This window comes from Rhynchophorus ferrugineus, unplaced genomic scaffold (assembly GCF_030347505.1).
Source record: "Rhynchophorus ferrugineus isolate W39M unplaced genomic scaffold, kcgeb_rfMv2 rfM5, whole genome shotgun sequence".
NCBI classification, from domain to species: domain Eukaryota; kingdom Metazoa; phylum Arthropoda; class Insecta; order Coleoptera; family Curculionidae; genus Rhynchophorus; species Rhynchophorus ferrugineus.
The window spans coordinates 12,540,050-12,566,894 of NW_027472584.1; the positions used below are offsets into that span (position 1 = coordinate 12,540,050).

At 32.2% G+C, this 26,845-nt stretch overlaps 3 protein-coding genes and 1 long non-coding RNA gene across 6 annotated transcripts; 2 read left to right on the forward strand and 2 right to left on the reverse strand.

Annotated features, from left to right (window-relative positions):
* Positions 1-4,446: 4,446 nt before the first annotated feature.
* On the reverse strand, positions 4,447-11,997 carry Hcf (Host cell factor). The gene is made up of 15 exons (XM_076405449.1): positions 11,518-11,997; positions 10,855-11,003; positions 10,642-10,802; positions 10,337-10,591; positions 9,979-10,248; positions 9,770-9,926; positions 9,525-9,711; positions 8,512-9,353; positions 8,247-8,451; positions 7,921-8,190; positions 7,294-7,850; positions 7,007-7,207; positions 6,761-6,919; positions 6,497-6,695; positions 4,447-6,105 (listed from the first exon to the last, which is right to left on the reverse strand). The coding sequence occupies exons 1-15, from the start codon at positions 11,675-11,677 to the stop codon at positions 6,017-6,019; spliced, it is 3,861 nt and encodes a 1,286-aa protein (XP_076261564.1). The 5' UTR covers positions 11,678-11,997; the 3' UTR covers positions 4,447-6,016.
* Positions 11,998-12,209: 212 nt separating this feature from the next.
* LOC143197518 (methyltransferase-like protein 25B) lies at positions 12,210-13,668 on the forward strand. Its single transcript, XM_076406056.1, has one exon. It carries the CDS (start codon positions 12,297-12,299, stop codon positions 13,626-13,628), a length of 1,332 nt encoding a protein of 443 aa, XP_076262171.1. The 5' UTR covers positions 12,210-12,296; the 3' UTR covers positions 13,629-13,668.
* A 281-nt stretch (positions 13,669-13,949) lies between these two features.
* Positions 13,950-21,716, reverse strand: Ipo9 (Importin 9). Of its 3 annotated transcripts, none has more exons than XM_076406053.1 (11): positions 21,604-21,716; positions 21,043-21,181; positions 20,562-20,986; positions 19,933-20,508; positions 19,600-19,857; positions 19,386-19,549; positions 18,157-18,322; positions 17,741-18,100; positions 17,250-17,686; positions 17,011-17,197; positions 13,950-14,784 (listed from the first exon to the last, which is right to left on the reverse strand). In XM_076406053.1, the coding sequence occupies exons 1-11, from the start codon at positions 21,688-21,690 to the stop codon at positions 14,524-14,526; spliced, it is 3,060 nt and encodes a 1,019-aa protein (XP_076262168.1). In that variant the 5' UTR covers positions 21,691-21,716; the 3' UTR covers positions 13,950-14,523. The 3 variants fall into 3 exon arrangements, with proteins under 3 accessions (XP_076262168.1, XP_076262169.1, XP_076262170.1); XM_076406054.1 differs by lacking the exon at positions 21,604-21,716 and adding an exon at positions 21,306-21,439; XM_076406055.1 differs by lacking the exon at positions 21,604-21,716 and adding an exon at positions 21,306-21,424 and having other exon boundaries at positions 21,043-21,228.
* An 844-nt stretch (positions 21,717-22,560) lies between these two features.
* Positions 22,561-22,912, forward strand: LOC143197519 (uncharacterized). The gene is made up of 2 exons (XR_013006013.1): positions 22,561-22,701; positions 22,758-22,912. It is a non-coding gene; the product is annotated as an uncharacterized LOC143197519 (long non-coding RNA).
* The last annotated feature ends 3,933 nt before the right edge of the window (positions 22,913-26,845 follow it).

Sequence of the window (26,845 nt, forward strand, 5' to 3'; positions counted from 1 at the left end):
TAACAATGCGGATAGTGTAAATTTCGAATCTTCTATGTAACCATATATGTATCCGTAATATGGGATAATATCTAATATAATTCAATAGTTATATTTCATCTATAATACTTAAGCAATATAGATAAAGAATATCTACTTCAATCAGTTATTGTGTCATAATAAGCCACTATTAATTTTTAAGGAAAAATATCTAACGATAACCCTAAATATTAATTAGTTTGATCACTTTTTTTGTTGCCTCATAGAATATGGGTATGCGTGATTTATATAAGATCAATTGAACTTTATCGAAATCAGAACCATCTGATATATTTTGTTTACACGATTAATTAACTTAGTGAATTTTTTAATTGTATTTATTAATATTCCCAATATAAGGAAAACGATACAATTCAACTTGAACTAATATATTGTTTTAAATATCTTTGGTTTGTTTTATTTAATACTGTCTTATTGTCATAAGTAAATTCGGACTGAATGTCTGTTGTAAATTCAAGTAATGATATGATGATTATCAATTTTTTTAAAGTAAACATTAGATAAATAATGTTTCAGGTTTTCTTGTTATGGGAATATAGTAAATATAAATTAATCAAATATAGATGACGGTTTACAAAACTGATATAAAATATACACATTTGAAATTATAAATCTTAATGTGGATATCAGGGGGCCTGCCTAACATCCCATATTTAGAAGTTGTCAGGAAGGTATTGATTTGTTTCATTTTACCTTAACATACTTAAGAGTCCAATGATCCCAGTTTTAATAGTAGTATTTTATTATTACAAATTATTAACTATATTAATACGATTATTAATTTAAGATAATATTAAACTATAGATTGGTAAAAGCTAATCCCTGAATAAAAGCGTCCACGAATGTAACACTTAAAAAAATCTCGAGTAGTACTTGTAGTAAATGAAACAAAAGCTATCGATAGTCAAAATCATTTATGATTTTATAAAATTTGATAAATGCTTATGTGTAATCATTTACCAAAGTCATAAAGAATAAATAAATAAATATATATATATATATATATATATATATCTTGTATTCGTCTGTTTACTATTATTGTTTGTTTATATAAAATCAGTGTAATACCTTAGTACAAAGCTGCAACTGCCGATTATGGAGTTTGGCTATTCATTAAACTTGCTTGACTGGCCATATCATGTAACATTCGGCGCGCTTCTATGTGTCATCAATACTATCAGTATATTTTCTAATTCTTCTATTAGATAAACTGTAGTAAATGTTAAAATTTTCGAGGTAGTTGCAGATGCAATTAATTAATTTTGAATGCGATTTAAAATTATTACAACGTTATCCAATGTCTTGCCACTTATAAGACATAAATGCGTGACTGGGTGAACATTTAATGAAAGTTCAATCAATAAATGTTATAAATTTGACTGCTATTTATGTTGTTAAGAATAATATTATATTGGAATATTTATTTATTACAGTATTTATTCTTGGAATTTCTTCTATTTTCGGTCTCGTCGTGTGGTAAACTTTAAACATATTTTAACCGACAATACTCTTCATATTCATTCCAGGGTCCAATTTTTCTTCTCTAACTATGTGAAATTCTTAGTTTTTGTTATTTTATTCACGAAAACTACCAATTAAGTACCACAAGTGCAAAAATAAATTAATGTATATATATATATATATATATATATATATATATATATATTTATTTATTTATTTATTTATTTATTTGGAGAGAAAGGCAAGTAAAACGTTGATCATTTATGGTAGCGATCTTGATTATTTTGCTCCTGTGCATTTATCGGACCTAACATGCAATACAAAATAGGTTGTTCAATAGAGTTTCTGTACTGTAGATACAATAATAACTAATTGTTTCCATTTCATTGCATAATTACAGTGAAACAATGCACAATTGAAGTAATCTTGCTTATTGTTTTTTTACTTTGATTGGTTTAATACATTTATTATATTATTATTTAAAGCATTCTCTGTTGCCTAAAGTCGCAACTATATTGATGGATTTTTATACTTACAGTTCTAGTAATGGTTCCACAATGAAATAAGAATTGTATGAATGAATCGGCTTCTTAGTTTATTAGTGTGTGAAGGAGAGAAGTGACTATTTCTATTGTTATTAGCAACAGTTAAATTACGAAACAATCCTAAACGCATTTAGCAAATAAAACCATTCAATTATCAGATTTATAAAGTTTTTTTGTTATGTTCTACTTTCCGTTTTACCAACTAAATGTTTATTTGGACCACGCTTACTATTCAACGTGGAGTCGCCCTCTGTATTAAGCCTACGGATTGGTGAGTGACCAACTTAAAGGTTATCCCAGAAAACATGCAGAATCTCAGTTGCTCAGCCGTAAACAACGAAAATTTAGATCCACTAAAACTTTGTGATACCATGAAAATTTGAGTAATCCGAACATCAAATCTAATTATCGGACGAAGTTGCAAGCAACATTCAGAAATAATTTAATTATAATAGTAAGCTGTGAAGGCGAGTTAACAACCGCGTACATCCGTTTGATTAATTCTGTTGGTAATTTCTTCAGGAGAAGAGTTATATAACGCGATTAATGCAGCACTAGATATTCTAAATAAAATTGTTTTAGTTAACTTAAGAGTTTTTATTTTTAAACCCTATACGTTTCGTACCAAATAGTATATAGCGATTTCCCGTAATAGTTTTTTTCAACAAGTAAAACTTCCTCGCCTGTGTATGTGTAAGCTGATACTACACAGCTGTGGATGGTCGGATAAGATATCCCAGAAATATCAAGTATACTCCATCAAGCTTGATTGGAATAGAATGTTAATGGAAACATCTGAGTCATAAGAAACTACATAGTCACAGCTTCAAGTTATCGCCCGATGTACCAATTCGATATTCCTTCACGGGAACAACAATGCAGGAATCAGCATACTTATCAAGAAAAGGAACATTTGGTGATTGCATTAACAATGGTTCCGTAATTACTTAATGCGTTCCATGATATGGTTTAGTATAATATCGCAGTTAAAGTTGTAAAAACATCGAAGGTGGATTGAAGTCCCCTAGCTATGAACTATGAGAATTAGGAAGTATCCATCTTTAGGACACATCTCTAGTTAGTGGATTCGTCAGTTTTCAAAAGCGAATTGTAGTAGCTCAGCAGTAAACTATTAAAATTTGGAAACCATTCTCTACAGGACTATGGAAATTTGACAGTACAGTACAATCCAGAAGATCTTCAAAGGCAATCTAACAGACGAAGGTAAGCTGTCCAGACGGAACAACGACCACGTAAATAACTTTCGTCGTTTCTTCAGATCGAAGGGGTTGTTGGATAAATAAAAATAAAAGTTTTCGTTTAAAACCCTATACGCTTCATAATTTCTGAACTAAAAATAATGTTCCAACATTTCTAGAGAGCAAATTTCCTTGAACTCCCCTAATTATCCAAAATTATAATTCTTCTAAAACTTTATGTGTAGTTAATATACATGTTCCTCTAAACGTGCCCTATTATATACACTTTCGGCGATCTCGAATAGTTCAGCAAACGAATCGTCGACCAGAACAATTTAGAATTGTCTATTTCAATTCAACAACTAATTAAACAATTTATCGTGTTTTTCTCATACTTTTTGAAAATATTCCTGAGGAGCTATACGATCAATTTTTCTTTAGTCTTAAAAATATGTTTGATGCTAAAAAATCACCAGAGAAAGCACACACGAAACACATCAAGTTTCGGTCGCAAATATAAAAAATACAGACTATTATATGAAAAGGCGGATAAAAAAATGATTTTGTAACATGGCGGTTTATATTATGTTGTGACTATACATAAATATCTTACCCAATACATTGTATTGATCAGACAGGTTGCGCCTTTCTATTATCGCTTAGTCTGATTGATCCCACGTAATTTAACTGAGCAACACTTCAATGAATAGTGTATGAGTATATTAATGTGCCATTTTCCTGACATGGAACAAGACGCTGCCAGGAAGATGAAAAAAGTATTTTTTAAATATATATTTCAAAGTCTCCTTTTACCAATTATGGGTTTATCTGGATTGGACCTACAGTTTAACGTGAGCTCCGAACCACGGTCCTCAACATTAAAGCCTACCGACTGGCGAGTGACCAACTTTAGAAGACATCCGGTCTTACCCAGCCTGGTTACTGGCGTGACTGGGATCATTTTCCTTGTCGGATTTTACTTTACACTCTTCCGTAGAACATTCACAAATTTTAAACAATCACAAACATAATTTTACGACCATGCCCCAGCAGGATTCGAACCCGCGGCTATCGCAACGGTAGGAGGACTGTCCCATCGCCTTTACCACTGCGCCATCAAGCCGGCGAAAGAAGTATTGACAATATATTTAAACACTGAAAATAGTTATAATAAAAATGTCAAATTAAACGACATAATAATATTCTTGTAACAATTTTATTACAAATAACCATTATTTAAAAAAGTACAGTAGCATAAATTATTTCAATAACTTACATACATCAACAATGACAAATTATTTTAACCAATTAATTTTTTTGAAATTTTTTAGAGACTGACTTCAGAGACAACTTTCTCCACTCTGCTTATCTCATTTTGTGTACATAGTGATGAACAAAATAATACAATTCTCAAATAAATGGGTATTATTAATTGTTAATTATTATATAATCCTCCATTATATAACATTTAACATATAACATATAACAAAATCGTTATACAAATTCTTATAATTAACGTTGATATGGGCATTAATTATAATTTGTTTTATTTTTATAAACAAGATCAATGTCATAAAAAATTGTTCGATTTACATTACCACAGTAATGTCAATTGTTTATATTAGTTCATTGGATCTTGCAATTACCATGTACAGTTAGGTGCCACTGATTACTATTAGATAATGTTGGTCACTTAAATTGATATTCATGATTTTACTATAATTATAAGAAATATATCTACATTGTTCCATGAAAAGATCATAATCCATTTTCCCTACAAGACATATTTAACTATATTTACATCATTTACACACATTATATTGTTGCGTTTGCAACCAATATGTCTACAAACGCTTACTTTGTTAGGGTCGGTTTTGTTCTATTTATAATTGTTGATTTGCAAATGCTATTTAAGAGTAGCAGTTATTAAAAAGGTCGAAAATAAAACAAAGTGTAACCCTAATTATCGACCGAATATATTAAAATGAGGCATATCAACATAAACGGTTACGAAAACGGTCTTTATTTAAATTAATACAGAATACGATAATAGGATGAAACTATGTAAAAGTTAAATAAACTCAATTTAACAATCATAACTTATATATATATATACAGATCATAACTAACATTAACAAATAAAATAGCGAACGTATAACGGAAAATTTTATTTTAATTATAACCTTAATACAATAAAAATCTGAAATAAGAATATAAAAATTAACACTAGGAAGCGAGAAAATGGTAATTAAAAAAAAATGTATAATATATATATATAAAAACCAGAAATCAAGTACCACAACAATATGTCCACTTTTTCTTAAAACAATGCAGACTGTCGAAAGAAAATCTTAAGCACCTTAAAATATATATATATATTTGTAATCTACAAATAATACAGAGTCCTAATAGCTTCAGAAATGTCAGTAAAAAAATAACATAAGACAGTCGTAGATCATTCGTACATTTTTAAAAGAGACCCTTCCTAAGGACATCACAATAAAAATTAATCTATCGAAAGATGCAACTCAAAATTTTCTTTAAAAAATAAGGTATTTAATAGTCACACAATTTAAACAGGTAATTATTTAATCTCTGACATAAAAGCCGAGAATCGTTAAAATTATAAATTAAGGGCTGAAGAGCTTTAAATAAGGTTTCAAATAAAAATAATTACAGCCCATTCTCCACATTTTTCATTATATATATTTATATATAATATTTATATTTATACTACTTTACATAACACATTCATTCATTGAATTTAATTTTTTACATTTCATCCTGCAACTTCATTTTTTTCATTGTAGATGATTGGGAGTCTGGTAATCTTTTTGTGGCTTTATTCTGTACACCTGTATCTAAAAATAAATTATAATTAAATCTTAGGTATATTTAATATAATATTAGATGTTAAGTATATGAAGATATGTTGAAACTTGTGGTAATGTTAATGAAATAACAAATGTTATGAAATCTAATTCAAGATTTACAAAGAAAAACACACACAGAACAGTTTCACTTATATATGCTTATAATAAAATTAAACAAAATATTATTAATTTATAGGAAAACAATCAAATCAATCAATAAGCAAGATGCTGAAAAAGTAAATATGTAAACATTTTAAATAATCATGAAATTGTGTATGAACCAACTTAATTCTTTAATGCGTATGCTGTTATTTAATTGCATATAATATGCAACACTACAAGGGTTTTAAAAATTAAAAATAAAAAATATAACACATACCTTGCAGCCACCTAACTTGCGTAGCTGGACCATATCCTTTATCATTCTTTGCTGCTATACGAAATATGATAGCAGCTTTAGTTGAAGTATCGATATGCGCAGCCTGTAGAGACAAGTTGCTCACTACGCACTGGTTATTTGGACCGCAATATACTCGAATGAATGCCAATTGAGGAGGTGCATTACTACCACTCTTTTCCTACAACAAATAAAATTTTATATAATGACATCTACATAATATGATATACTATGTTTATTACTAACTTTTCCTTTAACTGCAAGATAGACAGAATATTCTAGAATTTCATGTGGATTGGATCCTGGAGGTTCCCATGATAGATGGGCACCATCATTGGCTTTAGCTATTTTGATTGCTGAAGGTGCACCTGGATATCCTGGTACACAGGTTTTAAATGCGGAAACCTACATAGAATATGATGATAATTACATATCACAAAATGACCAAATGATTTTAATTTCGAAACATGACAAACCACTATTATAACTTACCTCACTCCAATCGCCCCTCCCAACTGAGTTTATTCCAGCTACTCTATATTTATATGCGGTGCCTGGTTCCAAACTTATTCTTCGGAAGTTTGACAACTCAGGAAGATTATCTACTGTTAGATCATCAGTGTCCGATAAAAGAAAATAACTTTGTACATCATAACTTGTCCCTTTAATGAATCCCACTGTATACCATGTTCCCTAAAAGCAATAAATCTTCATTTATATCAAGAATTACACAAAATTATTTTGTGTCATATTTAATGTTAAAAATCTAATTCAACTACCTTGACGGGTTCTTGAGGTATAGCAGAGCCATTAAAATCAGTCTTGTTCATATCTTTGGAGGCATCTAATGCTGCTGATGCCAATGCTGCAAGAGGATCTTCACTTCCGGTTGGTTTATCGCTTTCTTCTTCATCACCCGGTCCTTCATCTTCTTCAGCTTCTTCATCATCTGGTTTTTCTGAATCAACGGCCTGATTAGATGCAAAGGTTGACGAATTAAAACCACTATCAGGCTCTTCATTTTTTAAATCCAAATCAAGAGATGTTTCGCTACCAGCATTTAATGATTCTAAGTTCTCATCTTGCTCTTCTTTAAACTGTAGGGAAGTTGACTCTTCTGCACTGATTTCACTTTTAATTTCAGCGGGACTAAAATCAACATCCATTTCTTCATCTCCATCTGCCGTGTCAACACTCCCATCAGGAATTTCATCTTTTGTCTTAGTAAGACCATTCATACTTTGTGTGGAATCAGCTTCTGCGGTGGTTGTTGGGGATTTGACATTATCTTCATCTTTACTACCTCCTTTCAAACCAATTTTTCTATATCTATAACCTAAGAACATATATAAATAGCATCATAAATAAATAATGTGGAATAATTTCTAAGATTTTGAAAAACTAACCTTTAGGTGGATATACTGCACCACCTTTCAGTGTTAGCTTATAAGGCAGACTTCCGCCCATTAAACCACTGATCTCAGAATGTTCAGAACCTTCTGTAGTCATGACATCTGAATCCGTAGCACTCTCATCAGGTACAATCATCTGATCCACCATATCAACATCTTTTGATTCTAATTGTTTATCTGGTTCGGGATCTATAAGTCCAGCTTCAGCAGCCAATGCAGCTAATGCAGCATCAGTAGTAGCTGGTCCTTCAAAGGATGTTGTCGCTATAACGCAAATATTTCACAACATACTATACACCATATAACTATTTTGAAAATACCTAAAGTAGCTGATGGTTGAGAAATCGTTTGCTTTGGCCTTTGAACAACCATTAATTTAGGTTGGTCAACATTATTAGTAATACTTGAGGTAGTGGGAAGACGTACAATCTTTCCTATTTGAGATGGTTGTACTACTGTTAAAGTTTTATTTGTTCCTGATGCCATCTGTACTGTCAGTTGTTTGCCGCCTATCATAACTTGCTTCTATATATAGAAAAACAATTATATACCACAAGGTAACACACGATATTAATATAAACTTACAGTATTTTTGGACAAAGTTTTAGGTGACCCAATAACTTGCATGGGCATGGAGATGGTAATAGGTTTTGTAAGTTTTACTCCTTGAAGACCTTGAATTGATGATGCTGTGACTATCGGATTGGTGTTGACGGTATTCGTTTTTACTAAAGACATATTCACTGCCTGAGCATTTGTAACAGTTTGCATATTTTTTAGACCACCGGTGGAGCTAACCACTAGAACTTGTTGGTTACTTATTGTTGGTATTTGACCTGCACCTTTTGATAAAACTAACTTTCCAGTAGCTTTATTCATTTGAATCATATTGGGGGGTATAGTTTTCAAAGTTGTTAATACTTTATTAGAATTGCTAGGCATTATTTTGACAATAGTATTTTTAGACTGTGTGTTAATAACTTGTCCAGGAGTTTTAGTTTGTACAATATTACCACTCTTAGGCAAGGTCGCTAATGTCATTCCTGTACTAGTTTTTACAAGGGTAACTACTTGCTGTTGAACTCCTGGCTTCTGAATAATATTTGTACCTTGCTTAACTAACACTTGTTTGCCTGTTTGTTGAGGTGATGCATTTTTGATAATTGCAGTACCTGATCCTTGAACCCTTACGGGATTGGCAAGTTTAATCTGAGCAGGTTGTGTTTGAGCTACAGTCATTTTTTGAGTTGCAGCAGCTGCAGCGGCTAATGCCTGAATACCAAACATTTGACCAGTAGTAGCTGTCTGATTTTGCTGTACCCCTTTTACTCCATCAACAGATGTTTGGGATGTAATAATTGCGTTACCCGTTTGTTGTGTAGGGCTTTGTGGAGTACTTGCAACAATAGCTTTTACCGGATTTCGGCCTAAAAAACAAACGTTTTATAATCACACAATATAAATGGACTAGAGTACATTAACTCTTTCTTATAGTCTGCCATATAAACCAGAACGGCCACTTAAAATATTCGTCAGGTAATTTTTTTTTTACTTTTTTATTATATATTTAACAGTTGATATAATTAAGTGATTATTACCTTTAACCTGAACTTTAGCAGGACTTAAAGCAGGAGTTATTGCAGTCTTAGCTTGTATTGGTACTCCCGGCGGACTACTAGGCACTGATTGCGCCTGTTTAGGAGAGCTAAGAATCTGAGCGGCATTTGCTTGAGACGACGCCTTGGGTGTTTGTGCTACCATTGGGGGTAGGTCATATTTTTGAATCTATTAAACGCATGATTGTAAATATAGGTATATTCATCAATAAAACAAAATGAATTACTTGTAAAACGTATGTATTAACTGAAGGTGAGCCTGTCCAATTCACTTCTAATGAATGAGTTCCTGCTTTAACCAAAGATACTCGACTTGGAGCTGGTGGCCTGTCTACCTCAAGATACCACAAATCTTTACAACAAACCTGATTCTTCCAGGCTTTCCTAATAAATACAGCAATAATAATTACGAATTACTTTGAAAAATATTTATTACCTATATCCATCTCTGCCTGACCAGATGTATAATCTTATACTAATGCCAACAGCACAATGACCTGCTCTAGCACAGGGTAAAACATTTTCATGTTCATTCATAATATTTAAATCCTCCCAGTGCATCGTTTCTAGGTTTAGGCATGCCATCGTACTTGTACACTTCCACTCTTTTTCATTTATAGCTAATTTACCTTCATCAGCGACAACGGGAACCCAACCACCAAAAACAAACATACGATGACCAATAAGTGTTGACGTGTGCAGTGATCTAAAAATATATATGAATGAAAAACTAGAAATAATACTATATATAGAGTATTATAGATCTAATATTTCAATGACCTATAAATACTAACCTAGGTAGAGGTGTAACCCCAGATACTAATGGTTTACTCCAAGTCATAACGTCAGTATCTAGAAACCATAAATCTCCTAATCTACAACCACTCATTCCTCCATAAATAACCAAAAAAGATTTATGTTTCTTTTTATCTACATATGCAACACCAGTATGAGATTCTCTAGGAGGTGGTGATGGACCGTGTGTTACTGGAATATCCCATTGCATTGGAGTACTGCGGATATCCAAAGTATATAAATCATTTAAATATCTAAAAACTATGTATTAGATAATGTTAAAAATTATTCAAAATAGTTAAACCTTGGGACATTATTTTTGGGATCTTCACTATCATTAGCAAGACCACCAAATAAGTATACTTTGCTATTTACAATTGTAAAACTATGTCCTAATCGAGGACAAGGAGGCGTTCCAGACTTTGGATTTTTTGGAGTAATTTTTTTCCATTCCCATTTTGAAGCCTGTAGGTATGCATAATATTTATATAGAAAAAGTGTTATAGTGCAAATATACCTGTAGTTCATATAGCTCATTGCTGTATTTGCCATATTCTACCATTCCTCCAAAAACTAAAAGCCTAGTACCTTCCACGACAAATCCATAAGCTGCACATCCTGGAGGTACATCTCCTTTAGTTACTGGTACAAACCACTGATTTGTAGCTATAAAAATAAATTGTAATAACTAACGCGGTTAAATATTATAATTATGTACGAAAAGGCAACATAAGATATTTCTATATAAATTTTGAACTTGCCGCCATAGCATACAGAAAAGTGATTGGTTATAGGTTAACTGTTATCTAGAAAGTTATTTTAAAGGAATATAATAGTTTAATCACAAATATAGATATTCTAGATACTGGCAATGTTAAACAACAGAAATAATAATTCAAAATTGGTGTATGTATTCAGTAATTTACAAAGCTAAGCGATTTGTGCCCCTATAATGTCGCTGTGTACTCCGCCATATTTGTTTCTCAATTAAACAAATCAAAGAAAAATGACATTTGAATGTCGTCAAATAAAGTGTTAGATCTATTGCAGCAATAATAACAGAAATGTGTGGTACAAAGAACCGTTCGGGAATAGTTGAGCTTTTTATTTTTACATTATTCAAAACAAAACAAATTCGCGCGCCATATTTACCAATGCACTACTCAGTATTAAGCATTACCTGTATTGTAAACATGGAGTTCATCCACGATTCCTTCATTACCGCCACCAAAAACAACCATTAAATCCTTAATTGCAACAGCACGATGCCCATGGCGAGGTCTGGGTTGAGGCCCAGTGGGATTAGCCACCAATTTCCACTGTAACGCCTTACCCGCCATTACGTATCACATTGCAGTCCACTTGGACATATAAGAAACCAATTGGGTATTCACTTTAGGAATCAAACTTCAAACAAAACACTCAAATTTCATACTCTATCAATTAAACGAATACACTTTATTTTCTTTAAAAAACATTGACTTTGAACACTACGATACTTCAAATGTTGAATTACTTCTTTTGCCGACATAAGCCGCAAACGTTAGAAAGATGCTTTCCATCTACCGATAATAGCAATTCCAAATTTACCTATATGCTCTACAGCGCCATCTTACGGCGAAATCGGTAATATTAAAAAAATATTTTTATTTCAGTTATACTATATAGAGGTCAGTCTACCGATAAAATAAATTTGGTTTAGAAAACAGAAAATATATATATATCTCTTTAATATATGATGTTATTAAATCAGATATTTATAAATTTGCTTCGATTTCCAATATTTGTATGCAAAATTTATTATATATTTGCTATATGTTATATATAAATCAAGTAACATGTATCATATATAAAATTTGTTTGGTTTGTAATTCACTAATTTAGTACAACGACAGTATTTTTACTTTTACTACAATTTTTTAACTGAATGATTGTTTTAGAGTTTTAAAACTGACCAGAATGTTCAAATTATATTCAAACAGCGTTACTTGTAATAAGGTATATTCATTATATAAGCACCTTTTAAACTCATATGTGTCCGATTTTTATTTGGAAGATCATTGGCACACAAAACTACCCGCTAGTTGGAGATTATTTTTGGAAAAATTGGATGTACATCATATAGCTAGATTACTGGAATGCCAAAAGTTAAACAGTATAGTGTCACCATTAAGTATATTATGTTTACAAGAAATATTACAAAATCATTCTGTTTTACGTCATCCAACTATAAAAACTGAATTGCTTTTACATAATCCATGCTTTATGAAATTGATGTGGAAAAATGTTAAATTGAAGAAGCGACATGAGATCGAAATTATTTCAAATATGTGTTATCAAATTGCAAAGAAAACAAATTGTTTTAATATTATAGATGTAGGCTCTGGAGTAGGCCATTTAAGTCGAATGTTAGCATATGGTTATGGTTTCACTCTAGTTACGTTTGAAGCTAATAAGGAACTAAGCGAAATGGCAAAAAACTTAGATATAGAATTTGAAAAAAAATTAGAACAAAAGAAAATTACACATTTATGTCAAAAAAGAGTTATTCACGTTAATCATAAGGTTGAAAGTAACATTACTGCGGACATACTCATATCATTAATTTTAAGTTTTTCTAATAATCAAATATCTAATTTTAGATTTGGTATTGTTGGACTACACCCTTGTGGTAATTTAGGTTCAATATTATTGAAATTATTCAAAGAATGTCCAAATGCAGTGTTTATCAATATTGCTAGTTGCTGCTACATGAAACTCTCATTAAATTCCAGTGAATTCAAAGGCTATCCTCTCAGTAATTTTCATATAAAAAATAATTTTCATCTTGATTACATGTCATGTGAAACCGCTTGTCATGCAATTGAAAATTTTATAAATAAACTGAAGACAGAAAATCATTGTTATTTAAAAATACATGCTTTTAGAGCAGCCTTGGAAAGTCTCCTGGTAGAAAAGGATACAGCAATGAAGCATTGTGCAGTTGCCAACGTAAAATATGATGATAAATTAAATTTTGTAGATTATTGTAACAAAGCATTACGAAAAATTAATGTGCAATTGAGCGAATTTGATATAAAATATTTTCAAAGTATTGTAGAGCAAACATGGGATAAAGTTGTGAAGTTTTATTCGGTTAGATTGTTCTTTGCTCCAATAATCGAATCTATCATTCTATATGATAGATTATTGTATTTAAAGCAATCTTTTGATGACAGTGAGATATTACCCGTTTTTAATTGTGAAATATCACCCAGAAATCATGTACTCTCTGCCTTAAAACATATGTAAATTGTTATATATGAATTAAAATTTACTGTATTTTTTAAAAGTGTTTTATTTATAACAAACAATACAAAAATAATGGATCTATAATCGATCCATGAGATCAGTCTTTAACTAAATCTAAGTTTAATAGAGGTACAATTAGACGTAAGTATATACCTATTAAAGTCAAACATATTATTTACATTACATTCTTTAATGTAAAGTTATAACATAAAACAAATTATACTTTATAACGAATGCAAATATGTAATTTCATAAACTGTAAGATCTCATTCTAGAATATTTTGATCTAGATTTAAATATTCTTGAATATATTAAGATATATTTGGGATTATATGTTTTAATTTATTGCTTTTCAGACTTCCTATTAGTTTGAATTGGTGATCTTAATTTGACCTAATTATTTTTATATGATATATAGTAAAATATTAAACGAAATTAAATGTTGAATGATAGTTGTAAATGTAATATTTACTGATATTAATGATGTTATATTAGATCAAATTAGACACTCTGTATTAAAATGTATATTATATTATAGAACACTTTATGAACTATGTGAATGGCACTTCTTGAATTTTATATATTTTTTAAATATCTCTTCAAACTGTAAAATATTTCAAAAATCTTATCAACATTTTTAAACAAACTGTAGGGTAGTGCGATGCAAAATTATTTAGTTTTAGTATACAGACAACAGATAATGACTATTAAACATATAAACATAAATTAAAGGTTATAATTAAAATAATTAAGGCTAAATAACAATTATGAAGCACAGCCTTCAAGTATTTTTCTACGAAAAGCTTAAATTTGGTGAAAAATAGTAAAACAGCATATCATACTATTATATACTATATGTTTAAATAAAACACCAAACTTATGCTTTTATTTTAGATCATTCCATGTGTTCTGTCGTATTTATATCTGGGAGAACACAACCTAAATTTCTTAGCTTATAGTATTCACTTAAAGTTAAGAATTTCCTAATAATACTGAAGTACATATCATTAACAGTATTTAAGAAAGTTACAATATGATTAATAATATTGATATTAAATGGATGATTACGGTACAGAAACTGGTCATCTTCAATGTGTCTTATATTGATATCTTCGCCATAATCTTCCAATGTTTTTTGGGGGAGTTGATTTTCATTCTGTTGATATGAAAACTAGTTTAGACTATATATAATTACTCTTTGAGCAAAACTGTATTGTATGTTAAAAATTGTCTTAAAAAATTAATATTAGGACCTTGAATAAGTTCTTCTGTTTCTTATGGAAGTACCGCTCATATCTAGTTATAACCTTTTCCAACCATTCTGGCACCGTGGGGATTCTACGCGTGGAAAGTCTTTTACAATTATCTGAGAATCAATCAATTTTAAAATAACTTAAATAGAAAATATTCAAACCAAGAATAGAAAAGTGAATATGACTTGTGCGGTAGAACTGTCCATTTAAAAATTTCCATGTATGTTTTACGGGTTTTCCAACATGTGGCCGAGTGTTATGTTGAAAAGATACTTGGTTTTGATCGTATAGCGACGAATCTTTGAATCGATTGTGATCGGTAGCAACAGTTTCGTTTGGTTTAAGTAACTCAGCTGCTCCAGACATGACCGGACTTATCACATCACTTTTTACGTTTACGGTTATCATTGTGTATTTATTTTTCATCAACCTACACAATTATCATTATAGCCAATCCTAAATTGGGCAGTGTTTAGTTCTTAATCTATATGCTATTGTAGGTGCCACATTCTGAAATAGTGGCATTTTTTTTGGGGTAGATTGATGTGTCCTTCAATTAAAAGGTTGCCAGATAAATCTATGGAGAACACATCCAAACTACAATTCGTCACATCTTTATTATCTACATTCAGAATACCTACACTGATCTTTTCTAAAATTATTCTGAAGTCATATGCCTTCGTAATGAATAGTTCGCATTATGAAATGTGTTTAAAGCGTCAACTGTTATATTAGTGCTACAATCAGAGAACTAAAATAGATCTAAAATTATTCTTAAGTCATATGACTTCGTAATGAATAGTTCGCATTATGAAATGTGTTTAAAGCGTCAACTGTTTGTGAATTATTTATTACTACTGTTTGTGAATATTAGTGCTACAATCAGAGAACATCAGCCCCGTTAAGAAGTTTGTATGATCACATTGGATGCCATCTATATTGTTTAATAATTTAGCATATTTATATCCACTATTATACTGAAAAAAAAAAACATTGAAGGTGAAAATTGGTTCAGATGACAAGTTAATTCGACACATTGTTTCATTCTCGTACATAGCAGGTAGAGCTATAATAAAAATCACCGAAGAAGATTAATTTTTATATTCTACTATGAGTGAGAGACAGTATTTAGGTCTGCGATGAAGTCAATAAAATTAATAAGTATCATTTGTGTTTTGTTCACATGTTATACATCCGACACATCCCGACTTTAAACCTGGTACGGCAGTACAGTTCAGCGCCTACAGTACGATGACAGGACGGTCCTCGTACTGCTGCGATAGTTGAGGGTTCAATCATTTAGAATTATGATTTTCCATAGACATGAGTGTAAAATTCGACAACTAAAAACCGCCCTGGTTTTGCCAGGTTGAACATGATTTGGGAATTAATAGTACTTACTGGTGGATTGTTTGCAAATTTCAAGGCAATCCAGTTAGAGCAAGTACAGGAATTTAAGTAATTGGGATCAGTAATAGAGAAGTTGCAGGAGCTTCTGCTTCTCTAAGATGGTGCGCGTAGAATAGAGGAAGCATTACAGTCAATACTTCTATCGACCGCTTGTTTTGCCAAATCTTCTATATGGTTCCAAGACTTGTATAGGGTTATAGCCAGACATCTGCAAACTTGAGGTCTTTCAAAGGTGATCCTTAAGCCAAATTTTAAATGTTTCTATCAAATATCAAATACAATGATTTAGACACATCTGCCGAACAAAAGGCAGCGAAATCGACCTTTTCTATAGGAAATACAGCGAGCAGCGATCTGAACCAATAGGAGAGTTATTTACACGCAAGAATATTTGAATTTTAACGGCATCAGTGTAGGTTTAAAAGTCTCTCAGAATCTTGAATTAGGTTGGGTAAGACCAGATGTATTTTGGCTATAGTAGTCTTATTATACCCACTGGAGAGCTGATAAAAAAGCTTTATCATCGAAGCTTTTACATACCAAACCAGGCTCTGTATCAATAAAAATTCCATGTGCTTTAACTGCAAATCATGTCCAAATCATATAGTGATGTGAATATTTTTAGCGTAAAAATTAACATATTAAAATGTAACCATCGTTAACTACACGCACGCGACTACATTCAAAGTCCAAAATTTTTGAATGTACTTTTTACATACCTCTTTTTCTTCATACAGCAAACATATAATAGTTAAATAATATATATACTCCATTCCATTAAGATTTTCCCATGTTGTTTCTGGTTGTTCTATAGAAGGATCACAGGGAATTTGTAGTTCTTGCATGATCTTATAATCAGTTTCATTTTCAAGACAATGTTGAAGTATCCGAGTGATTGACAATACCCTATAACAATACAAAATTATTCATATGCACTGATCACAACAAAAACACTTACATTATTTTTCTTTCCATTTGATCCAAATACTGAATATAAAAACATTTCCAAGATTTCATTATATAATTTAAGGCACTTCCTCCACTTGGTCCAGGAATCATTGATAAGTAACTCAATGTCGCCGATGTTCGAATCATGCATATGAAAGCAAACATTATCCATGTAGGCACGATATTTTCAGCATGTTTGCAGTTACTGGTAATTACATTACGTAATATATTTTCAAAATGAGGCTCCAATAAATTAGTAAATTCAAATATACTTGATATAACTAACTTAGCACAAACATGGGGAAGTAATATAACATCTGGTTGTAACATTGCTTCAAGCAATTTTGGAAAAGCTCCAAGTGATTGCGGTCCTTTCGACGAATGTTGAAGAAATTTCAATGTATCTGTATGTTTGATTATTAAAGTTGTTAACAGTGTTGCTGCTGACTACAATAAAAATGACATTAAAATAATAAAGCCAAAACCCAATACTAAACAAACCTCCTCAACTTCAAATTCTGGCTCATCAGCTTTATTTAAAAGACGCATTCCTCCCATAAATAAGTAAAAACTTAGATAGTGATCTATTACTGGATTATAAAGAGCATATGTATTTAGTATATCCAAAGCTTTATCTATATAGTTTCTCAAGTGATTAGGCACAAAACGATTAATTACGTTATCCATATGTGTTAAAAACTTATCATGAATAACAATTCTGAAGCTGTCATTTTGTGCTAATTTAGCTACTACAAAATTAACTTCCTTCAGAATGTGCTGCTCAGATAGATGATTATTAACTGATTTTATTAATATATCTTCGATTACATCTAAGTTATTAGCTGCTATTTCTCGAAAAGCCTGAAATCATTAAATATATATAAAAAATAGAAATCACCGAGAATGATCTATAATACTTTGATGAAGTATCCTAAGGCATTGAGAGAATGATGTAATGGAAATTCATCTTCTTTTCGAGTAATTTCCACAAGGCAAGTAATGATCTCACTGGCATTATTTGAAATGACACACTGCTGTTCAGGAGTCATCTTCCCATAATATTTCAAAAAATTGCACAAAGCGCTGTATCATTAAAAAAATAAGACATTAAAATTATGTAAAAACATAGAATAGATTTTAGAATATAAATACTATCAACGCTTCTGTAGGGAATGCAATCTGGAGTCGAGATAAGTTTTCGTTAGATCTCGGCAATTTGGAGAACTCATTTTTTGAAAAATTCTACTGTTTGTACCCGGTGGATTAAAACGCGATGAAAAGTGCTTAATAGTGTTATGTGATCATATAAGATACAATATTAAAGATTTTTTATAATTATTTCCTTATTGTTTCTGCTGAACCCAATAATTACCCGTTTTTTGGAAACAAGCATAAAACAACATCTATTATCAAAATCCTTTTAAAAGTCTAGCTATGGGGGTGATTTTGTAAAGTTCCTTAAAAGGGTACTTGTGTGTGGTTGCGGTGTTCGACAAATGATACCTTATTTCAGTTTCTATGTACTTCAAGTGATCACCTTCTCAGAATGAACGCAGATTGGAAGTACGCTATTATAAGTAAACTGTAAATATTGACCCCTTGTTTCTCCACACTTATAGAGATCTATCTCTTTATGAGTGTCTTTAGCCTATTTGTGACTCACCATCCATGCAAACTTGGATGTCCATAGAATCTGTTCTAATTTCTCTTGAAGTCGTGTTGGTTTTGGCAATAAGTAAATTCAAATGGCTTGCAGCTAGTGAAGGAGGCTTTCCATTCAGTGTATAATATCTGCTTTAACCATGTTACTTCAATTTGAGGCACGCGGAAGAACTGGTTAATCAGGACTGATATATTATCGTTACTTTTCAATAATTTTGATAATTATATTGACAGTATTCTGACATACGAGTTATTTATCCCAGTATATTCTCTGAACTTGCCAAACTAGTATTTAATTGCTGCAGCCCAATTTCGCCTAATTTATATACTTTGGGAACGACTTCTTAGCATAAAATCAATATTTCATGATCAGGATTATATTCCCTACACTCCAGTATGTTAAAGTAACAATTTATGAAAAAACGTTTGGGTTTCTATTAAACAATATATGAAGTAATAAATCAATTTGAATTGAACAACTTACTCTGCTAGTGGATTAAAAAATTGCTTTGGCTCGTTAACTAGTTTTTCAAATACAGTTTGTAGCTGGTATTCTAACACACTTGGGGAACACTCTAAGCAAAATATACCACACATCCAAATAATTCTGGCAGTTAATATCATATTTAAAGATTTTGATGATTGAATCTAAAATAATATTAGTTTAGTGACAATTCATAATTATATATGCGTTATACCTTGGTCCAGTAATTAATATAGTTATGAGTAGGAAATACATATTCTTGATCTCTCAATGGAATTTTTTCCTTGATAAGAGATAAACCAAAAATCAACGCTTCAGATATTCTGGTCGTATAATATGATTTGTAATTCAAATCCTGCACTACAGTAGCGGCTTCCAATTCTGTTGTAAATCTTTGAAATACTTGATGTAACGTTCGAAAAAACATAGTATTTCCACTAGAACTTACTTCTTCTAATTTTTGTAGTGATGTCTAAAACAAATTCCATTTCAGACATAAAACATATTTATTTTAAAATATACTATAACTAGGAAATAAAAAACTTACAGTTAAAATTTGACAGCTAGCATGCCGCATCGAAAAATGGTGATCTTTTTCACTTTCTTCACTATACAAAGAAGGCTCCATTTCCCTATGACATGCCATGAAGACAAATATGCAATACAATAAATTATCAAAATCATCAAGTAAAACATTAAAATAAACCATATCAATCATTGAATGAATATAATGTAAAATAGAAGCTACCAGTTCTATAAAATTTGTTGGATCATCTGATTCAGACTCAGAAATATCCCTGGGGGGTTTTTCAGAGTTCTTTAGAACTCTCTTATAAACCTCACGGCAATGTGTTAAAATATTTGCAATAACAGGCAAACTTGGTGATATAAAAATGCTGGAATAATCATGGAATTCATCTATTCCACCATTTAAGAATCTCACTATTTCTCCTTTAAATTGAAAATCACATTGTGGAGAAAATGGCTCATTCAAAGCTGTTTTAAACTCATCAGATAGTTTAGTCCAACATTCTGATATAAAGTTCTCAGATGGTCTGATGTACTTCATCATCATAAACATTGGACGAATTACACTGCCTCTTGTGTCAGCTCTAATGTTGGTCTAAAATTATTGATGCAATGAATATTAAAAATATATAAAACGATAATAATTACCCTTTTAAAAACATCAAGCAATACATTAAACCAATGATGTTCAACTCTAAAATTAGTATCGCTTTCAAAAAAATGTCTATCAATTACTTGAGCCAGAACTAAAACAGCATTATTAACTGTTTCTGGGTTTTTACTTTGAGTCATTTCATTTAGTTGTAAAGTTAACACATCCCAAAATCCTATAGCTAATAAAATTGCTAAGTTATAGGAAACCATGATTTTTAAATTTGTATGAGGAATTTCAAGGTGATTTAGCAACATTAATGCTATCTTTTTTCCATGACCTTTTTCGAAGAAAAAGGAACACTCTCTTTTATGTAAAAAAATTTGCTCTAAATAATTTTTTAAAAAAACTGAAGCAAGATGCCTCTCTGCTAAAGCTTCATCATTACATCCAATAATTTCACATAGCGTAAGTGGGTACTCTAAAATATGAAATTAATAATATTACATTGAAATTGTCTTACCATTTCACAAGTACCTTCGATGACTTCTAATTTTCTTAACCTGTCATTGTTAGCTTTTTGTAGTTCACTATCAGGCTGTAAGGCACAACTTAAACAACAAGTAATGGCCTCAAATATAGGACTTTTGTTCATCTTATCTGATCCTTCAATCATCTGAAAACAATAAAGCCGGTATGTATGTTAACAATTCTAACCTAAAACTACAATGTACTTCTATTACTATTCACATATTTACTTAATAATTTTTATAATTATGATGAATACAATGCTAATATACCTTTAATACACAAAACACTTTACACAAATGAATTGATATTAAATTTTCAGGAAAACATTCAATTTCTCAAATTTTAAATTATAAACATCAACATTTAAAATGGCGCACATGCGTAATAAATACAGTGTTCGATTAATGAAAAAAGATATAGCCACCATGACATTTCGATTTGAGATGATGACGTCAAATGAAGTGTGAAATAAGGTTATGACAAAAACTGAAAATATGGAATTTTAAGAAGTCGTATAATATAAATAGATATAATTTTCTACAAATACTAATATTTTTAGTAACAGACCATAGCGTAAAGCGTAAATATCGACATGTGTGATATGTATATTAATTTATTCATATTATGGTCATTACAGAGCTGAACGAAGCGCATGTTCGACTCTGCGCGAAGATTCGGCAGAAATTTCTCCGTTGGCGATGATTAAAATCAGTTCGTGGGGCGTTCGGTTCTTCTCGGAAAGTTTCGGTCTCCAAGAATAATTTCAGGGTTTTTATCGTTTGGTTGGCAATCTTATATTCTTGTGTTCATAACCATACTTTTCACAATGGCACGCCAAAATAAAATGTCTTTATAAATCGTCAAAATAAATCATTGTTCGACGGTACATGTAGTGTTCTTTTCCTAAAAAGCAATGTTTATTGCTAAAATAATATGTATCGTCTAATCGTTCTTAAAAGGGTATCAAGTTACCGTAAGTGTGACCGGTAACGTAATAAACAAAGTTGTGATAAGGAAGAAAATACGAATAATATTGAAATTTAAGTCGTTTGAATGGTACAAATATAACATAAAACTCTTATATTTATACGGCTTTAGTATTCTATTTATAGATTCGTGAAGAGATTTCAAATATTTACAATTCTGTAACAATTACAAAATGATCCAAAATCAGTAGAAGATATATTCAGTCCTAAGAGAAAGGAATGTATATGTGTAAATTTCACTATGAGGTAGACATAATAAACCCTTAAATTAAGAATATTACCTTTATTTGGTGGGACAAAATGTATAAATGGAGGCAATTCATCCGTCAATGATAGGGACAGCAATTATATAAACAGATATGAATTTGAATTTATTGCATGATGTATTTTGTATACATTTTATTACTATTTTGAAGGTGAAATATTTGTTAACTGGGTTTAAATTATTTCAGATACAATGGCTAAGTAGTATGAAAAAATAAAAGCTGACAAGTGCAAGATGATTTGGATCGAAGAGTCACAGTCAGTCCTTATAAGAGGATATTATGCTAGTATCTTTTCACATTACAAAGTAAAAAATAAACTTGCTAACAAGCATATTTGAGACATATCTTGGAAGAAATGAAGGAGTAATACCTTGAAACTGCAGTGATAGATCTGCTGTCTAAAAATAATATAGGTAAGTGACTATTTTCTAAAATTACTGTGTTTAATGAGTTTTACTTTATATTATAGGTCGAACATATGGTAGTCTTTTTGGAATGAAGTTAAAAAGCAATTGTTGAGTATAGTGTGATTAATGGGTGCTTATTTTTACATGTTGATGTGTTGGCCACATTTTAAAATGTTCGCATTGTTCTATGAATTAAATTAAATTAGTATTAATGTGACATTATTGTATTTTTTGAATTGCTATATCTAGTATTTACACAACTTTCATATGTGCTCTGAACAATAATATATTGAAAAATAATATTTCAACAAGCCTTGGGAAACTTAATATTTTTATGTTGTTAATAATTATTTTATATGAGATTATTATTAAACATCTTTTCTCTCACCAGTTTTGAAATACTTTTTCCATATTATTTGACAAATTTTGTACTATGGAAAGTATCAGTAAATGTAATTCGTATCAATGAAAAATAAGAAAAGCAAATCATAATTTTGACACGTTATTTTTAATTACCATTTGCAAAATAAAAATATTTTGATTTTTCGTGTTTTAGATAAGGTTTTATATAATTGTATGTATTATTATTAACCATTAATAGATATTGAACACATATTTATCATTCAAAAACATATTTATAGTAATAATTAAATTACAAGGAAAAACAGGGTTATTTTATCGAAACCAAAACATATGCAATTTATAATCCCGCTAATTTTTCCCACGTTCACTCAAATTTCTTAGCCAATTCCTCGGCTCTCAGAACTGCATTGTTTTCGTCACCAAGCACGGAAAGTCGTTGCGCTGAACACTGGAACTAAGCAAAGTGCATGCGCATTACGACTTTGAAATTCGCCCCGAATTTTCAGGTATTCACCATAAAATAGCTTACAGAAGCAACTCGATGATACAATCCAGTGGTCACATTTCTGGAAGTTGCAAGTCAACTCACTGAAAAGCCAGGCAATCTTCTTCCTTAAGAGGCGTTTTATAATATATATATTATTTATATTATTTATATATATATTTTATGGTGGGTACAGACATTCGGGAAAATTTAGACAGAAAATTGAAAATGCGTATAAGAAGAAAAAATTTCGGCTAACATTTATGCCGAACAGGTTTCAAATTTGGCTCAATGTCGTAGTGCGCATGTACTTTGCTTAGTTTATTATGTTAACTCTATTTATATGAAAGGATTGCCCGTGAATGCGCTTTATTTGGGGTATGATAATCTTAGACGGCTTGGAGAACCGCTTTTGGGGGGATAGTTTTCGGGGTTACCGGATTGGAAACGTCTCTGACAAGGATCTGATGTGGGAATTTTTGAAGAGAGCTGAGATTGCCTATAATTTCTTGTATAAGGAGAAAATGAACCGTCTTTTTTCTGGTGTGTCAGTTTCCCAATGAATTTGGGTAAACCATAGCGCGTTCAGAATTTGCCTGAGAAGTTTACTTTGAATTACCTAAAGCTTTTCCAATAGTTCCGGCCTGACAAACGGATACCAAGTGTTATGCACATATATGCATATAACAGTGCATATCCATATAACATGACGGATCTGGTAAGCAACTTGTAAAGAAAAACTTTAATCATCGGAGACAATTTACTTTTTCTGCAGATGAGAGGGTTAGGCACTGTAGCGACACCGTAGCCTTTGGAGATTGCCTTATTTATCTGTGTTGACCATAGGAATCTACGGTCAAAGATGAGGCCGAGATATGTGGCTTTTCATCGCCACGGGATTGAGACCTTTTCCACTTTCATGTGGTAGGCGCGAACTGTGAAAGTTTGGGCGTTGATTTACAACTTCCAGAAATTTAATCATTAGACCGCGGCATTTAACTTTACGCTCAACTAGGTGTAACATCTCCAAATTTTTCAGAATAAGCTACTCAGAAGTATCATGAATGCCTTCTGGCTCGTTAGGATTCTAATTTCAAGATTTTATCTCCGAGATTTACTCAAGGTATGTATTCACTCTCCGTTTCTCGGATAATAATGTATTAATGACCTTGTCGATATTCTAGGTCATTTACCCATTCGACTCTTCGTGTGCTTTCTTCCATCGCAGTCGATATTATTCCGTCGAACTCTTATCTTCAATCGCTCTTAACGTTCTTAACAGTGTCCCGGTCATAGGCACCTTCCTTACTAACAGTAAGTAGCATCTCTGAGGATTTTAGGATCTGCTGATAAGGTGGAGTTTAATGGGTAGATTAGAGTCCTACATAACTTACTCAAATTCGCTATTTCCTGCAGGTCTCCCCGACTAGGTAACACGTAAGAGGATTCTCCAACCCGGTTTTTACTATTTTATTCCTTTTCCACTTCCGCACAACTTTGACCTAACCTAATATATTGTCTATCCTCCAGTCGACTATAAGAACAAACAAACAGTCAAAATCAACACACATTCAACAAACGAACATTACAGCATAGATATTTATCTGGAGATATTACTAGATGTTTGTGTGCCTCTTTTGTTGAATTTCTTTCCAATCCAATTATTTATTTCGTTGGATTTGATGGATTATTTCAGAGTTTGTTACCAGTTTTCAATGACCTCCGCAACATAAAGGACGATGTGGGCATGATCGAAGTCACGACCAGAAAAGGTAAGGGGGGAGAACCGACCAAGACAAAGGTAATTAAGCTAGACACCGGCAATAGTCCAAAAAGCTCTGGGAGTCCCTGGAGATTCTAAAGGGAGAGACGGGGGAGGAAGGGGGGATATCGATCCATCAATTAAGGATGATTCACTTGGACACTCCGAAAAATGGCGGAGTGCGTCTTTGCCCATGTCAAGATAAGGGTGGTGATATATACCCCAAGGCCACAAACAGCGGCAACAAAGAAGACCGAATGTAAGGGAGGGAGGAAATCAAACGTCCTCATCATTTCGGCTAAGGGCGTACAGTACAGAGATGCCCTTAAAACGATTAAAACTACTCTAGCGTCGTTAGATAAACGAGAGATGTTAATGAACATCAGGTGCACGAGAGAGGGCGATCTCCTCATTGCTACTGACAGAGACCCGGACGGAGTAAAGGAGTTATAAAAAGTACTCCAGGGCAGAAATCATGAGATGGAGGTAAAAACAGTTGGCCAAGGGGGAGAGAGAAGGGCGATCCTACATATGAGAGGACTAGACGAACTCAATACCGTATAGGAAGTCAGGAACGCCCGGGACGGTCTTCTGGGCGCAAACGACAGGCGAACCATCGGCACGCTGAGGCTAGTCAGGGCAAACACTCAAGCGGTGACGGTGGTCACCGATGAGACTCAGGCCCAGCAGCTCCTGGAGAGGAGGTTCATCAGCGTGGGGCTGGTGAGATGCCGGGTTGAAAGGAGAATCGACCTGGCGAGATGCGCGAGATGCTGGGGGTATGACCAATCCCAGAGAGAATGCAAGGGCAATGAGATGTGACAAGGAGGGGCACAGTGCCACTGTATGTATGGAGAGCGCTTTCTGTTTAGTCTGTGATGGGTCCGGGCATGGTGCTGGAAGTGGCAAATGCATGAAGTTTAGAGCGGCTCTGAGCAGAGCCAGGAGGGATAGGTGGACGCCGGAGGAGAGCGAAGTCCACAAAAAGAACGCTGGTTCACCAGTTAACTTTGGTTTAGGAGGAGGGCGGAGGCGATGCAATGACCCTCAAGGCAGTCCAAAACATGAAAATACTACAAATTAACATCGACAGAAGAAGGGCCGCTATAGATATAGACATAATCATGGGACAGTAACCTAACATCAAGCTACATAAATGAGGATTCATCGGAATGAGCAGCGGAACAAGTAAAACTTTAATAAAGTACAACAAAGGAGGAGGCTCTGTGTGCGCGAAATTTTTAGACTTGTGCGTTTGCTCGTTCTATATGTCTCCGTCTATGTCCACCGTAGATCTGAACGGGGTAAAAGAGGCGACAACGGCATATATAAGCGAAAAGAAGAAGGAACCTATTGGAATTAGGAGTAGAGTTTATCGAAATAGTGTGTCTTATTCAAAAATAATACACAATAAACCAAATTCAAATCACAAGTCAAAGGAAAGTCAGAAATTGAAGCAAGCTCCGAGAGTGAAGGAGACTGAAGAACGCCGACAGATGAAGAATTCCCGATCATGAAAAACAACAAGCCAAAAGACTAGC

What these genes read in the sequence shown, in the direction of transcription:
- Hcf (XM_076405449.1), bottom strand. Translation starts at nt 11,677, where the DNA reads ATGGCGGGTAAGGCGTTACAGTGGAAATTGGTGGCTAATCCCACTGGG. An exon ending in GGGGTTACACCTCTACCTAG is followed by an intron (nt 10,249 to 10,336) that starts GTTAGTATTTAT and finishes ATATATTTTTAG; the next exon opens with ATCACTGCACACGTCAACAC. An exon ending in TCAGGCAGAGATGGATATAG is followed by an intron (nt 9,927 to 9,978) that starts GTAATAAATATT and finishes TGTATTTATTAG; the next exon opens with GAAAGCCTGGAAGAATCAGG.
- LOC143197518 (XM_076406056.1), top strand. Translation starts at nt 12,297, where the DNA reads ATGTTCAAATTATATTCAAACAGCGTTACTTGTAATAAGGTATATTCA.
- Ipo9 (XM_076406053.1), bottom strand. Translation starts at nt 21,690, where the DNA reads ATGCGCTTCGTTCAGCTCTGTAATGACCATAATATGAATAAATTAATA. An exon ending in TTTTTTAATCCACTAGCAGA is followed by an intron (nt 18,323 to 19,385) that starts GTAAGTTGTTCA and finishes TTAATGATACAG; the next exon opens with CGCTTTGTGCAATTTTTTGA. An exon ending in TGCTGTATGAAGAAAAAGAG is followed by an intron (nt 14,785 to 17,010) that starts GTATGTAAAAAG and finishes TCATATCAACAG; the next exon opens with AATGAAAATCAACTCCCCCA.